At 36.1% G+C, this 15471-nt stretch overlaps 1 protein-coding gene across 7 annotated transcripts in view; it reads left to right on the plus strand.

Annotated features, from left to right (window-relative positions):
* Positions 1–15471, plus strand: part of EHBP1 (EH domain binding protein 1) — a 442694-nt gene that overhangs the window by 371339 nt on the left and 55884 nt on the right. For 5 of the 7 annotated variants that reach the window (XM_044264063.1, XM_044264061.1, XM_044264066.1 and 2 more), the window contains one exon: positions 10695–10842. In XM_044264063.1, coding sequence (XP_044119998.1) covers positions 10695–10842 — 148 coding nt within the window. The remainder of the gene's footprint in view (positions 1–10694; positions 10843–15471) is intronic. The other 2 variants (XM_044264064.1, XM_044264068.1) reach the window with 1 other exon arrangement.

The following is a 15471-nucleotide window of genomic DNA, read 5'->3' on the forward strand; positions in this document are numbered from 1 at the left end:
ACATTGAATAATCAGCCTGTCATGACAAATCTATCTCCTTCTGCATGAGTAGGTGCCAGTCTGACTGGCTTCTTTTAGGCTCACACTGGGTTTTAAGCTAGATCCATGTGCATGACTGGCAGTGCATTTGTTGGGCCAGATCTAAGGAGCCAGAGAGCGTTCAGCTCCTTTTTGCCTACAAAAGAGCAGCCAGACAACCAGCAAGAGGCCTTGGATGTAACACAAGGTGATACTTACTTAGTCAGCCATTCTTCTTTTTTTTCTTATAATTTTTTTAAACTAAGAAGTTATCAATTTCACAAGAAAGGAGGAATTAAATTATCAAAGGGTCCTTTTTGTAGGCCCAAACTATTTCCATTAGTTCTGCTACTGCAATTGGAAGTTCTCAAAAACACAAAATAATTACTTTTATAATCCAAAAGTAATTATGTTTTTAAAAATATAGTACTTACTAGAAATTCATATATATTAGTTGAATGAATGAAAGAAAATGATTACTGATGTAGAATATAAAAAATTCTATCCCAGATTGCTTCCAGATACTTAAGGAAGGGCTCGTTTAGCAAGATTAACTTGATCATACTGTTTTGTATTTAGAACTCCTTAATTGTATAGCGTGGTATACCAGCACTTGGGCAAAACAGATGTTATAATTAAAAGTAATAGTTGCTGGATCTTGAAACAAAGAGACACATAAAAAACTTGGGTATGGTATATTCAGTTTCATGAATTGAATACGAATGAAATCTAAATTCTTAAAATGCATGTCTTTTTTTCTGAATTAGTCCTTTTATATTTTCTTCTCATATATTAAAAACCAGATCTCAAACTTAAATTCACCTTTTGTTTAATATTTTGCTTATGTATTTTAAACAAATCCAAAATTTAGTAGTTACTACAAAAATAAATGTAATCCCCAGGGTTGATCAAAGATTTAATCTGGCCAGATGGGGCAAACTTGAGAAAGATTTTGACTTTCCACTCTGTTTTGCAACAAGAAAGGCTGATTTTTTTTTTCTTTCTTTCTTTGTTAGAGAAACAGAGATCAGGCCATCCCCAGAGAAATGAGCAGGTGTGGCCATTTATAAGCATGTCTGCTTATATTACAAACCAGCATAAGAAAAGTTTGAGTTGGGTTGAAAAGGTCTGCTAAACAGTTGTAATGTTTCACCCTAAATCCTATTTATTCATCAAGAGCTGATCAAGCTGGCAGTAAAATATATAGTCTATCCAAACCTTTAAAGATCTTGTAATTTTATTTTTTATTTTCATTCTGTCTTCAGTAGCAAGTGAATAGGTGCACTTTGGTAATCCTTGCCTCTGGACAAGCACAGAATTTTTTTTTTTTTTTCCCCTTTCTGAATGGCTAATAACAGAGCCTTGTTTCCTGTCTAATGATGAAAGGATGGCAGTCAAGTTCTTTCCCTTAGTTTACTATAAAATTGAGGAATTTCATGGACCATTACGAGAACAGAATCTTGTAAAAAACTAGCAGTATTAAGTTAAAGCCCCTTTTAAAAGAAAATGTGGATAAGTTAAAATATATTTAGCCCAATTAATAAAAGTCCAATTACTAAGACTGTATGAAACACTGAAAGTAACACAGTTAAGCACAGGATATTGTGTTATTAAAGGCAGTAAAGGATACGAAATTACGGTTTTGTTGGTAGAAATAGGGTGCTTTGTTTTGCTATAAACAAATTTACAAAGGGTAAAGATGCAAACTACATTATTTGAAATAATGTATCTTCAGTTTTGTTAAAGCTTATTTCATGAAAATATGTGTAGACATGTTTCTTAGACTTTTCAATCTGTATTTTTCAACCGACTGAATAAAAATATCTAGTGTTATGAAAGACACCCATGGGTGGGTAATGATCTCAGCAGCTCACTGACAGTTTCTCATGTTCTAATTCACCTTCAGAAATCCATGGCATCATTTTTTGGCTAAAGTAATGTCAGTTAGTGACATTTGCAGCAAGTATAAAAAGGACCCCCCATGGCAGCCATTTTTATTTGATTCTTAAGATCCAAAGGCTGCTGAAAGAACAATTGAATGAAGTTGAGGATTGGAGAAGCTTGATTTTCTTGTTCTCTGTGAAATGAAACTCTAGTCTTTTTCTTCCCCTTCCCCTTAAAAGCAAAAGTCTGCTAGGGGGTTGTAGCTGTGTCAAAGCCGCTGGGATGCCACTGCTGATCACTTTAATTACTACGACTAAGGAGGATAAAATTAAAAGTAGCACCATTGAAGCAGTGGAAGAAAGCTTGCCTAGATGTCGGTGAACTGTGAAATATAAAAATTGCATACCAATACATTTTTATGGAAAGGAAACAAGGAATTACATTACTTATTCTTGAAGAGTTTGTCCTTAAATTGTTCAAGTTTTACTAGTGCATCTATCTATGGCAGATTGTGGACCATTTCAGAACGATAAGGAAAATAGTAACTTGAAGACATGCTGTGAAAGGACTAAATATTTTTTCAGTTTATGTCCAAAGTGGTTAGTTCTGATCCATTTTCTGTATTTGAAAATACTTAAATTTGTTGTATTGAAACACAAGCTCTTTGCACCATAACAGGACTTTTGCCTGATCCTGGAAACATTAGTAAAGAGAAAAGTAAAGCTTAAATATACTACATTTAGCACTTTTATGAAGGCTTATAATTTAAGATTGGGAACCTAAGTTTTAAATGAATAGAAACAAGTTCTCCTCACTTCTATACAGAGCAGTTTAACCTGATTTGTAAAGCCCAAGAGTAAGTTAAAAACAGGGTTTTTAAAAAATTACAGTATTAGTAGGGCCTCAGAAACATTCTCTGAACACCAGTTATGTGATAGATAGGACCAGTACTTTGAAATGAGACAATGAGTTTCACTTTTACTATACCATTTACAAGATGTATGACCTTGGGCAGTGTTTTTAAGTGAGATTCGATTTCTATCAAATCAAAAAGATAGTAGTTACCTTACAGAATTTTCAGTACTGAACAAGACAGCATGTGTGAGAACAGTGTGCATAGGCACAAAGCTACTATTTACCAAAACATTTGTTATAACCTGGTTTGTAAAAAGATGATTGTGGGGAGGGTTGCCTTCCAAAAATACAGTTTGCATTAAACCCTCCCAAAGAGTGCATCCATCTTACAAAAGCTAGATTATCCTATATAACAGCGTAATTCCAAATAATACTGTATGGCAAAAGGTAAATGTCATCAGACTCATTCATCGAAATAGGAGGCCTGACTACTTCAGTTTACTTTAATTTAGACTACGCAGGTAAATGAAAGATACATAAATTTCCTACTATATTGGGTTTTTCAAGTGCACTTTTCTTTTTAGTGACATCCGTCTTCTATGTTACCTTACCTCTGCATCCCAGTGAAAATTTTCCTTTTTTTTTTTCCAGCAGACACGGTAAACTGATGATTTATTTATAGCTAAGTAATTCACTTTTGTCTCTTTCAAATGCAGAGTGGTCAAAATGGCAATAATATATTTCTACTTAGGTAGGTTTAACAAACCATTATTGTCAGAAATACTCATTATCTACATATTTGAGCAGTTTGTGCTAGAAGGTGTACAAAAATAATCTTCATCTGTACTCTCTGGTCATTTTGTTCCTTTGACATGAACAGTATGTCTCTTCTGAGTAAAAGATCCTAAGATTTTGTCGCTATTCTGTAAATATTACTGCAAAAATCAACTATTTTAATGGAGCTTATATATAAAAATTAAAATGAAATAGTTTTACTTTTAATGAATCTGGAAATTAATACTATCAATTAAAAATTATTGCATAATCAATTGCTATAATTACAGGCTTTTCCTTTTGACCTTAACACTTAGCTTCTATTTTCTCAGTTGGTTCTTTGTCTTAAGGGAAGTTAATGGGTAAGAAAACAAACAATGCAGATATGCCATCCCACTGGAGAGCTCTAGGCCCAGGCAAAATTGTCTCTGTGGTGTTAGGACATTAGTAGAAAAGTAAATCAAGGCAATCTGATAGGGAACTAGAATTCTGTCAATCAGGCTCAAGATTTTGTGCTGTGTCCATAAACTTTGTTTACTGTAGGGTTTTATGAGTTGTAACCTGCCCTTGCAGTCTGTTAATGAGGCTAAATCTTGCTACTTGAGAATTGAATTACAGCACACCTCTGGGCTAATGGTTATAAACAGAAAGTCCCATTAGGGCTGCATTCTGATTTGTTCATTTGCATTTTTTTCTATTGTATAGAGAACAATGATGGGTAAATAGGTACAAACAAACAATTTACATGGAAATTGATAAAGTGTCCCTAATTAGTATTTAGAGTTGCTTTTATTAATGATTGCCTGCATTAAATTGCACTCTTGGTAAGCTCTCAGAAACATTTGCAGATGGGAGTATTATTGGTGGGGGGAGGGGGACAAAGAGGAGGTAGTAGCTTGTGAGGAATAAAAATTAGGTTCCCATTTCATATTTGGAAAGGTTGAATCATTTATTTCATTTTTAACTCAGTTAAGATGACCCAAGACCACTTCATCTTAGTCTGAATCATCAAATTCCAGCTCTGCAAGAAGTTATTATTCACGCAGTGAAATTCACTTAAACCTGGTTGCCTGAGGCATATCAAATAATGGTTTTTATTAGTGCTCTTAACTTTTCTTAAGTTTGAAAGATGAAAGTTTAGTAAAAGCTCAATTTTCCTCAGTCGTTCGTGTAATTTGATAATTTTGGGGATCAAGTATTTCAGTGGTTAAGAGCAAGGGCTCTGCAGTCAAACAGTCCTAGGCTGGACTCCCAGTTCTGAAATCAGTTCTAGTTTTTGTTGTGAACTTGAAACTCTAAACCTAAATAATCTCATTGGTAAAAATTGGAGTGTGAAAATTAAATGAGATCATGCATATAAAGCACTTAGCACATAAAGCTAAGATATATCAGCAACCATTACCAGGATCACCATTAGTGGGCATGTATATCCTTGTACATTCTTTTATTCCTAGCATATTTTCCAAGTTCAGAAGTATTAGTAGAGAATTGCAGATTTATGCATATTACTCTCCCGTCTTCAGTCTCACCCTGCCCTGCTTACTTACAAGTAAGTCTGTGTCTCTTAATATTAAGAAAATATTCCTCATGTTAGAACTCTCTTCTGCTCCTTCCACAACTACCACTAACCCGAGAAAGTCTACCACCTCATCTTTTCCTTCCTTCTCCCCAGATTCTTCTTTAAAAATAACTTTTATTATAAAAGTAGTACATGTCTATTACAGAAAATTAGGAAATGAAGACAAGCCAAAGTAAGAAAACAAAAATATCACATTTCCACACCCAGATAGCTCCATCATAACAACTTTGTGAATACCCTTCCAAGTCTTTTTCTACACATATATATTTATATGTGTATTTACTTTGCCAAAATGACAAACTAAGGTTATTACTGTATAAACTGTTGGGTTTTTTTTTTTTAGTCAACTTGTATTTCCTCTCATTTAATACGATGGTTATATTCAGATTTCTGTAACTGATTCAGCAGTGTCCCTTACAACTTGTTTGTCCCAACCACTGTCTAACCCAGGATTGTACATTGCATCTAGTTAGGTTTTCTTTTGTTGCTGGTGATGTTGATTGGTTAGTTGGTTTTTGTTGTGTGTTTGTTTTCATAACTTTCTTATTAAAATGACCAGGTCAGTTATCCTGAATACCTTACCTTTCTGGATTTATTTGGTTGCTTCCTTGTTGTGTCATTATCGTGTTTCTCTATCCCTTATATATATATGATCAAATGGAAGTTATTTAGTGGATTCACTTTAAACATTTGGGCTAGAATATTATTGGTGGTGTGTACTTTATGTACACTCCAAAAAATTTAACATATGGTTGACCCGACATTAGTGATAGCAAGATTTAAATTTAGATTAGTGGTCCCTAATCCTTGATTTAGCCCTACCATTTGGTTCTCTACATTTACAAGTAGGTTTTCTCCTTGCAATTAGGAAATAATCTCTGTGGTGTTACTTAAGCATATGTTCTAATTACTATTGCTCTGTAAAAACTACCCCAAACTTAGTGGTATAAAAAAAATTGTTTTGGGGCGTCTCAGTGGCTCAGTTGTTTAAATGTCTGCCTTCATCTCAGGTCATGATCCCAGGGTCCTGGGATCAAGTTCCACATTGTGCTCCCTGCCTCTCTCTCTCTCTCTCATGAATAAATAAATAAAAATATTTTTAATTGTTTTTATGCTCACAGATTCTGTGGGTTAGGACTTTAGACAGGGCACAGTGCTTTTTCTCTGTTGCACATTGTCTGGGGCCTGCTAGGGAGACTTGAACAATTGGGGGTTGACTCAAAATGGGTAAAGGCTGAGGTCTTCTGAAGTCTTCTTCATTCACATGTCTGGTATGTGGGCTAGGAAGACTTAAGGCTTAATTTGGCTCACATGACAGCTGGGTTCCCAGAGATTAAAAAATGCAAGAATTTTAAGAGACCTGGGCAAATGGGGTATGACCTTTCCTACCTAGCCTTCAAAATCACCCACCACACTTACATATTCTACTGATTGTAATACAAGTGCCTAAAGCTGGCTGAGATTCAAGGGGAGAGGAATAAACTCTACCACTTGATGAGGGAGTGGCAAGGTCTCATTGCAGAGAACATGTGGGATGAGAAATACTGTCAAGGCTATCTTTGGAAAATACACTCTGCCACAGCATAATATGAATTATCTAGATTCCCATCAGACATTTATCAAAGAACTTTAACAACTATTAATAGTCCGTGCCAGATTCATTCTTTTATGAATGACAAGGTTATGTTTTTGTAATTTTACCCCTTAAAAATTATTATAGCTGTTATTATTATATAACATAGAGCTTTCTCTCATTGACTGGGCCTATTTAGTTACCCTAAAATTCAGTTCTTACTAGAAGGACAAGATAATTGCTTGATTCTTTTCCTCTAATTAAAAGTTTTCAGAGGAGTTGTTTTAAAAACTGCCTCAGATGAATTTATACGTCCTTTTAAGAACTTAAAAAAAATTTCCCCTTTATTCTTTACCTCATTCTATTTTTTTTTTTTAAGATTTTATTTATTTATTTGACAGACAGAGATCACAAGTAGGCAGAGAGGCAGGCAGAGAGAGATGGGAAAACAGGCTCTCTGCTGAGCAGAGAGCTGGATGAGGGGCAAAATCCCAGGATACTGAGACGATGACCCAAGCCAAAGGCAGAAGCTTAACCCACTGAACCACCCAAGCGCCCCTATTTTCTTTCTTTCTTTCTTTCTTTTTTTTTTTTTACATTTTTTCTATATCCAAAATGGGGCTCAAACTCCCAACCCCAATATCAAGAGTTACGTGCTCTACTGACTGAGCCAGCCAGGTGCCCCATCTAAGAACTTTTTGAATATCACAGTGAATTAATGACTTTTCATTGATTGCATGTGTGATTTCATTGATTCAATTCACTGCAATCATTGTTCTTTTTGATACTGAAATTGTTTCAGTTTGTCCTCTTCAATCATGTCTGGGTCCATTTGATACCCCTGTTAATCTGCTCCCATTAATTTTTACAGCTCTTATTTCTAGTCATCTCAAAATGTGTGGAAGAACTGCTTAGATTTGAGCTCCACCAATCTGGTGTCTACCCCTGCTGTCCCTAATAGTATTGCCTACCAAGTTTGATTGCCCCCCCCCTTTTTAAATTTATTTGAGAATGAGTGAGTGAGAGAGAGAGAGCACAAATGATGAGGAGGAGCAGAGTTAGAGGGAAAAGCAGCCTCCCTGCAAAGCAGGGAGCCCAGCGTGAAGCTGCATCCCAGAACCCGGGGATCATGACCTGAGGTAAAAGCAGACACTTAACGAACTGAGCCACCTAGGTGCCCCTTGATTATCCTTTATATAATGTTCAGACTCACTAACCTTTCACATTTACTGCAGCCGTTTTTCATGAAAGTCTCTTGAACTTTGATTCTCATGCTATATCAGCATTCTAGTTCTTCTCTTTACATCCTTTTCTTCTTATCTAAATACAGATGTTTTCCACATTTTGGTCAGTAGCTCCCCTTTTTCTCTGTATCTCTTCAGGTACTTGCAAATATTCCTGTAGTTTCAGATCTATAGTCATAGTTTGACTTCATTCCTAACATGAATTTCACTTCCCAACTACCTCCTAGCATTTTCACTTGGATGTCCAGCCAGCCTCTCAAACCCAATCTGTCTTACTCCTAACTTCCTCTCTCTCCCTTTCTATAGCTCCTCTTAGTTTATCTTTATTTTTAGTGCCTAAAGCTAGTGCCCCAGTTTTACTAGTTGCCCAACTTCAAAACTTCTGAATCAGCTTCTTTCTTTCCACCATATCTAATTGGTTACCAAGAATTGGAATAGGTACCAATTCTACCTCTAATATATTCTTACGCTGTCTCTTCCATTTCAGTTGCCACCATCCTACTTCTGGCTCTCCTTACAGCTTCCTTGGACTGTTATGAGAGCCTTCTACTTAGTTCTTTCCAGGTTTCCTATGCCATCCTGTCTTATACACTTGTCATATTCATCTTTCGCAAATAGCACCTCTGGTTGGTCATTCTCCTGGACACACACACACAAAGGACATACACACCAAACAGAACCTTAATTGACCCTTACTTTCTTTATAATCAATCACCCTGTTGGATGGGGCTTCTACAGTCTTATCTGCCCAGCTTTATTTTTCTTGCATTGTCTTTCTTTTATTATTTTTGCCCTGTGCTTAGGAAAACTAGACTATGTACTTTTTCTCCATTGTACTCTCTTGACTCTGTGTCTGTGTGTTGTTCCCATCTCCTAGTTTCTCTAACAGTGACCCACCTAACTTCTGACTAACATCTCTAATGCCTTCTAAATCCTGCTCATTCTGCAGGCTCAACTCAGAAACCATGATGCCGTGATGCCTTCTGTTTTTCCCTCAGACAGAAATGTCCTTTTTTTTTAAGATTTTATTTATTTATTTGACAGAGAGAGAGCATAAGCAGGGGGAGCAGCAGGCAGAGGGAGAGGGAGAAGCAGGCTCCCTGAGCCTGTTGTGGGACTCAATCCCAGACCCTGGTATGATGACCGGAGCCTAAGGCAGATGCTTAACTGACTGAGCCACCCACGTGCCCCAGAAATGTTCTTTCTTCTGAACTCTTGGTACAGTTTGATCAGACTTCCTTATTGTGACCATTTTATCTTACTCTATATTATAAACACTTGAGAGTATAAGTTACAAATTTTTGTGTTTGAAATTTCTATAGCAAGTACCAAGTACAAGCTATGTCCTAAGGACTAGAGATACAAAGATAAATTAGATGTTGCTCCTTCCTTCAAGTAGCTTAATTCTATTGATAAGGAGGCATTTGTACAGAGTTAAAGGTAATTTGACAGTTTTTAAAAGTAATAACACACACACATACACCCATAATACTGTAGTTATACAGATGAAGAGCTTTATTCTACCAGTGGGGAGGAGAGAAGAATAGTCAGCGGAAATTTAGTGGATTTAAAATGAATCTTGAAGAATGAGTTAGAAGTTAAATAAAATGGGAGGACATTCCAGGAAGAGGAAATGACACATGCAGATCTCTGGGCATGAAATTATACTATACAAGCAATTCTGTGTGAAATGGATGTGAACTTTTATGGAAGTTGGGAGAGGTTAAGGGGGGATAACACTGCCAAAGGTATGTTGGGGCCACATTATTTCAAGTTTGTTTGCTATAATGATGCCATATTTTATGTATTTTCCAATTTACAAAGCACTTTCACGTTGATTGTTACTATTCATTATAATCTTTTTTTAAGTAAGCAGAAATTTCAGTTATTTAATTATCTTTAGGTTTTAGTTATTTTAAATATTAAAATACCACATTAGATTTTATTTCTTCTTTTTCTTTAAGATTTAATTTATTAGGGGGGACGTGTGCACAAGTGGTGGGGGAAGGGGCAGAAGGGGAGGGAGAAGCAGACTGCTTGCTGAGCAGGAAACCCAGTGTAAGGGCTTGATCCCAAGACCCTGAGGTCATGACCTGAGGTGAAGGCAGATGGTTAACTGACTAAGCCACCCAGGCACCCCGTACTTTTCCTTCTTAATGTGCATTTGGGGAGAGAGGGAGTAGGAATGGGGATAGTACATCAGTTACCCAATTCTGATTTAAAAACTACCAACAACTATAACTTGTATAACTAATATACTATCTCCATTCTACTCCAGCCCCCTCAAAATACTATTTCTCATATATGATCAATATACTGTAGCAGCATTTTATAATATTGAAGATGTCTGTTAGCCAGTGCTCTCTCTATACCTTTATTAGAAATAGCAAGTTAAAGTCTATTTTCAAAAAATAAGGTATTAATTGAAATTCTGTTTTTAGTATTATGACTTTTTTCTGTAAGCCTGATTATTTTATTAATAATAGTCACTACTATTTTCTCAGTTATATATATTGCCAAGCATTCTTTAAAGGCTAGTTTGAATTTTTAGCAGATATTTTAATACAGTAATTTGTAAATATTTTTTAAAAATCTGATTCTAGGATGTCTTTTAAAAATGGTGTGACATCCAACTGATATAGAGCATCCTATTTATAATGTGGGCCAAGCACCATGCTGTAAACCAGTTACTATCATGATGATCAGATTGAAAATGAAATTGCATTTCTGTCAATTACTGGGTTGGCAACTGTTCAATATATCTTAGCAGCAAGATGAAGAGCGACGTCGGCAGCTGAGAGAGAGAGCTCGTCAGCTAATAGCAGAAGCTCGATCTGGAGTGAAGATGTCAGAACTTCCCAGCTATGGTGAAATGGCTGCAGAAAAGTTGAAAGAAAGGTCAAAGGCATCTGGAGGTGAGTTAAAGAATCTTGTATCATATTCTACAGACAACCCAGAAATCTGCAGTGAACCTTTGGGACATTTTATTCTTACTTCAAAATGTTGCATCAAATACGTAAGTTTCTAACCTATTGATATGTTGCAAAAAACCTACAGGAAGCTTAGTAAATCAGAAGATAACTGTTGCTGTTTTCCAAATCAACTTGTTGGTTTAATTCTTACTTTCTTAGAATATGATTCAGGAAAAAACTCATACAAACTTTGGTTTATGATTCCCCATGATGCCTCATTAATTGTGAGTAAAATGCAATCAGGTTCTCAACATCAAGGTCACGAGACTTAGTGGTGAGCTTTGGCATGAAAGATTTTTGTTTGGACTTGGATCTTTAGAAAGTAGCTTTAACAATGATCTGGCCTCTTAGCCTGATGTGTAAGGATTTTGGGTAAGCCTCATATCCATTTCTTCTTAGTCTCTTATTGTAAGAAGGTCTTCTTCAGTATCTGAAAAAATTATTCTCAGCTTGATATTAGGACAGGACTATAGATACAATTAAGGAGAATTTTGATTTTGCCTCTTAATGCTCAATTTGGGCATCTTTGACTTGGAACTTTTTACATTTTTGTTTAAGAGGAGTATACTCAAGATACCTCTGTGTTTTTGTGTTTCTGGTGGTTTTTTTGTTTTTTGGTTTTTGTTTTTTTTTTTTTTTTTAATTTCAAAGGTGTATAACCTATTTATCTACCAAAACATGCCAGGTACTTGTCCTGAGTTAATCTTAGAATGCTAAGATCACTCTGAAGAGTAGGCAAGTGTGGACTCGAATAAGACCTTAGAGAACTGAAACAGAGGTAAGCTATTTCAAGGTCGATGATAAGTTTCTTCAAAGGAAACTGAAACTTACTGCTGCTACTTCTAATTGATTCCTTATATTAAAAACTTCCTGTAATAGAGAATTCCAGTTAAGGCCTATAGCATATAACTTTCCATCCCATAAATCTGAAACCTGCTTTTCTTTTTTTTTTTTTTTTTTAAGATTTTATTTATTTATTTGAGAGAGAGACAGTGAGAGAGAGCATGAGCGAGGAGAAGGTCAGAGAGCGAAGCAGACTCCCCATGGAGCTGGGAGCCTGATGTGGGACTCGATCCCGGGACTCCGGGATCATGACCTGAGCCAAAGGCAGTCGTCCAACCAACTGAGCCACCCAGGCATCCCTGAAAACTGCTTTTCTAAACAGCTGTGTATCTGTCCCTCTGGTCTTCTCAGAATGTTTATTTTCTTAAATCCTTCATCTTTTCAACTCCTATCATTCAGAATTTTTATTGCAGCTTCTATACTGTCTACCATAGTTTTATAGTAACATCAGTAACTATTCATAGCTACATTTATATAATGCTATGATAATTTGCTTTCATTTACTATTAATAACAAGATGTTTCTTTGGCATCATAAAAGTTCCAGGTATTCTAAGTAAGTCATAAACATCTTTGCCTTCTTATATCTCAGAATATAGAAAAAAAACTCATATTCTTGACCCTCCATATAAAGTATTCTAAAGCTACTAATACTCCCTTTCTGTGGCATCATAAACTCATAGGAGAAACTCATAAACTCATCATAATAATAGGACAGAGAGGCATCCAGTGTCTCTTTTAATATTTTTTTCAGTGGTGAGCAAATAATAATGCTATCTTAAATAAGCAATAAACCCTGGGAAGACTAAGAATTAAAAGTTTTAATTAATTACTCTTTGCTATTACTATTTTTAGATAGTTTGGTTAATGTTAATATGAAGTCTCAGGGTTCAGGCAGATGTCACTGGATGACAATTAAGGCTTTATCAAAGACCATGAATGGAGTTCACTCTAAAGTCTTCTCCAGCACTGGTGCTGACTGGTCTTTTGCTGCTAACTTTCTTGTCCATATGCTCCCTCCTGATCTGTTCTTCTTTTCATGAGATCTTTCAGCTGCCTCTTCCTTTATACCTTCTCATTTTTCCTTTCTCCTCCTAGTCTAAGGTGCCACTTGATCTGCTTTTTGGAAGACTCAGGCACACTGATCCTCATCTTTTCTTTCTTATATCTATTTTTATATCTTCTTCATCTATTTTATTTTTATGGATAAACCTTGTGCCCCCATCAGTCAGGTATATGCCTTCTAATAATTAAAGCCAAGCTTCTTCATCTGTGAAGAGTCATAGATAGGAAGGATCATCTGTATAATTGGTCTTATCACTATATCACCCCAGCTGAGATTAAGCCCAGACTAGGCTAGGTAAAGAGACTTCATCAGTGTGACAGCCCAAAGAATGGGTATCTTCCCTACTTGGTAGCTAGGGAACATGAAGACCTGATTTTGGCATCATTCTGTAGTCAACAAAGTAAATAAAAACAAACAAGGAATGGATTTGCAGAGGTAGCAAAGAAGTATAGACTGAACAGGGGAAGCCAGGTGAAATGAAGAGGGGACGGGGTTCAAAAGAAAGCTAATGAAAACCTGAAGAGTCTAGACTCTGTTCCCTAAGAAGATCAGTATGACCAGGGTCCATTTCTCCTATGGGACACACTATATTTTGGATATTGAACGCAGCAACATATCAGATGGAAGGCTCTTAATCAGAGCTAAGGTTGACCTACAACAAGTGGAGTAGGCGTATTCCCTGACCTCAGTAAAGGTATATATATCAGACTAGGTCTGCTCTGGCCTCAAGGTCTAAGCTGAAGCTGTTGAGGTTGGGAGTAGGGTAAGAGACTGTTAGGACAAATTCCTGCCTGACATTCAGCTATTATACATATGCATTTATCTAATGAGCCATGAGAGTCACTTGCTAGGCCAGGATTTAGCAAACTTCCTGAAAAAAAGGACTGAAGGGGCGCCTGGGTGGCTCAGTGGGTTAAGCCACTGCCTTCAGCTCAGGTCATGATCTCAGGGTCCTGGGATTGAGTCCCGCATCGGGCTCTCTGCTCAGCAGGGAGCCTGCTTCCCTCTCTCTCTCTCTCTCTCTGACTGCCTCTCTCTCTCCGTCTACTTGTGATCTCTCTCTGTCAAATAAATAAATAAAATAAAATAAAAAAAGGACTGAAGTAGATATTTTAGCCTTTGAAGGCCCTGTGGTCTCTGTCTAAACTACTCGTTACTGGCCTTGTAGCCTGAAAGTAGCCTTGAACATTATGTAAATGAATGGGCCTGCTGGTTATTTACCCCAAAGCTGTGGTGTGCTAGATTTTTTCCCCCATGCTATAGTTTGCCGACCCCTACATAGCAACTTAGAAATTCACTTCAGTTCACAAGAGACTAATTCCTAAGGGAAAATGACCTTATGAGGTTGATAAGTCAGGGAGAAAAATTAACAAATTAGTATCTACTCTTCTATTGTCTAGTGGGAATCATCCAGTCTGAATAAGGAATAGTGTGAAAGGAGAAGAGAGAAATGAGTAGGGACCAGCCTAGTTGGAGAATGAGGATAGGAAGATTCTGGAAGCAGTGGTCCAGAGGGACAAAGGAGAGGGTAGTCAAGAGCTGAAATAATAACGAGGAAACACAGTCTGGGGAATGTGTTGAATATGCTCCTTACTCAGACTTATTGCCCAAACCTACTTGAAAAGCTTGCTTTTTTCTGTTCCCAAGCAGCAACCTGTCTCAGTGAGAAAAGGAAACTTTGTAAATTTGAGAATAAGCTTTTATTATGACCAAATAAATTTTAAACTTTTGTTAATGGTCCATGGCCACTTGGAAGGAGGCATCTATTCTGTTTTAAGATTATATTATATCATATATTTACTATATAATATATGATTTATTAAATATGATATGTATTTTATTTATTCTATTTATTTATTTATTCCATAGTTTATCACTTTGGTCTGAGTTAGCTTAGGGTCTCTTAACTTTTTAATGGACATTGTTGCCACTCTTTGACTTAGATAAACTGGTGTTCTTTGTTTTTACATTCCAAGTGTATAAAGGAAATTTTTTTAAAAATTTCATCCATGAAAATGTTTGTATGCCTCTGTTATCTTTATTTTAGTTATGACAAATAGACTTATCTAAATTTGTTAAACCAAAATGAAATCTTATAGGCCTTCAGTAATTTTTATTTTCAGCTTCTATTAATAACTATACTTGTGTTTTCTGTCTTATGTTTGATTTCTGTAACTTTAAAAATCATTAATGGTATAGGTACCTTCAGTGAGAATTTAAAAATCATGATACAAATGAGAAAATCTTTTCCGAATATATTTTCTGAATATATCTTTATGATCACCTCAGTGTCTTTATGTAAAAGTGCTTTTTTTAGTATATGTGCTGCCGAAGCGAGCACAAAAGTGCTTTTTTTACTGTCACCAGATTCCCTTTATTTTTTCTCATTCAACTTATTTGTAAATGATAAGTGTTGTAACACTGGCCTTATTGCTATTAATCATACCACTGGATTCCCATTTTGCTTATAGTGCTGCTCAGTGTCAGCTGGAATGCACTGTCTCATTCCAGTGCATATCCAATCTCCTTTTACCTTTTTTTGCATACATTATATATGCCATATTTGTAAACAATTTCTGTTGGGTCTCTAGTTTACTTTCTGCCATGCTCATCTGCTAAGTTTTCAGCTGTTAGCCATAAGGATAGGTAGATAAATTGATGTCG

Source organism: Neovison vison, chromosome 8 (assembly GCF_020171115.1).
Source record: "Neovison vison isolate M4711 chromosome 8, ASM_NN_V1, whole genome shotgun sequence".
NCBI lineage: Eukaryota > Metazoa > Chordata > Mammalia > Carnivora > Mustelidae > Neogale > Neogale vison.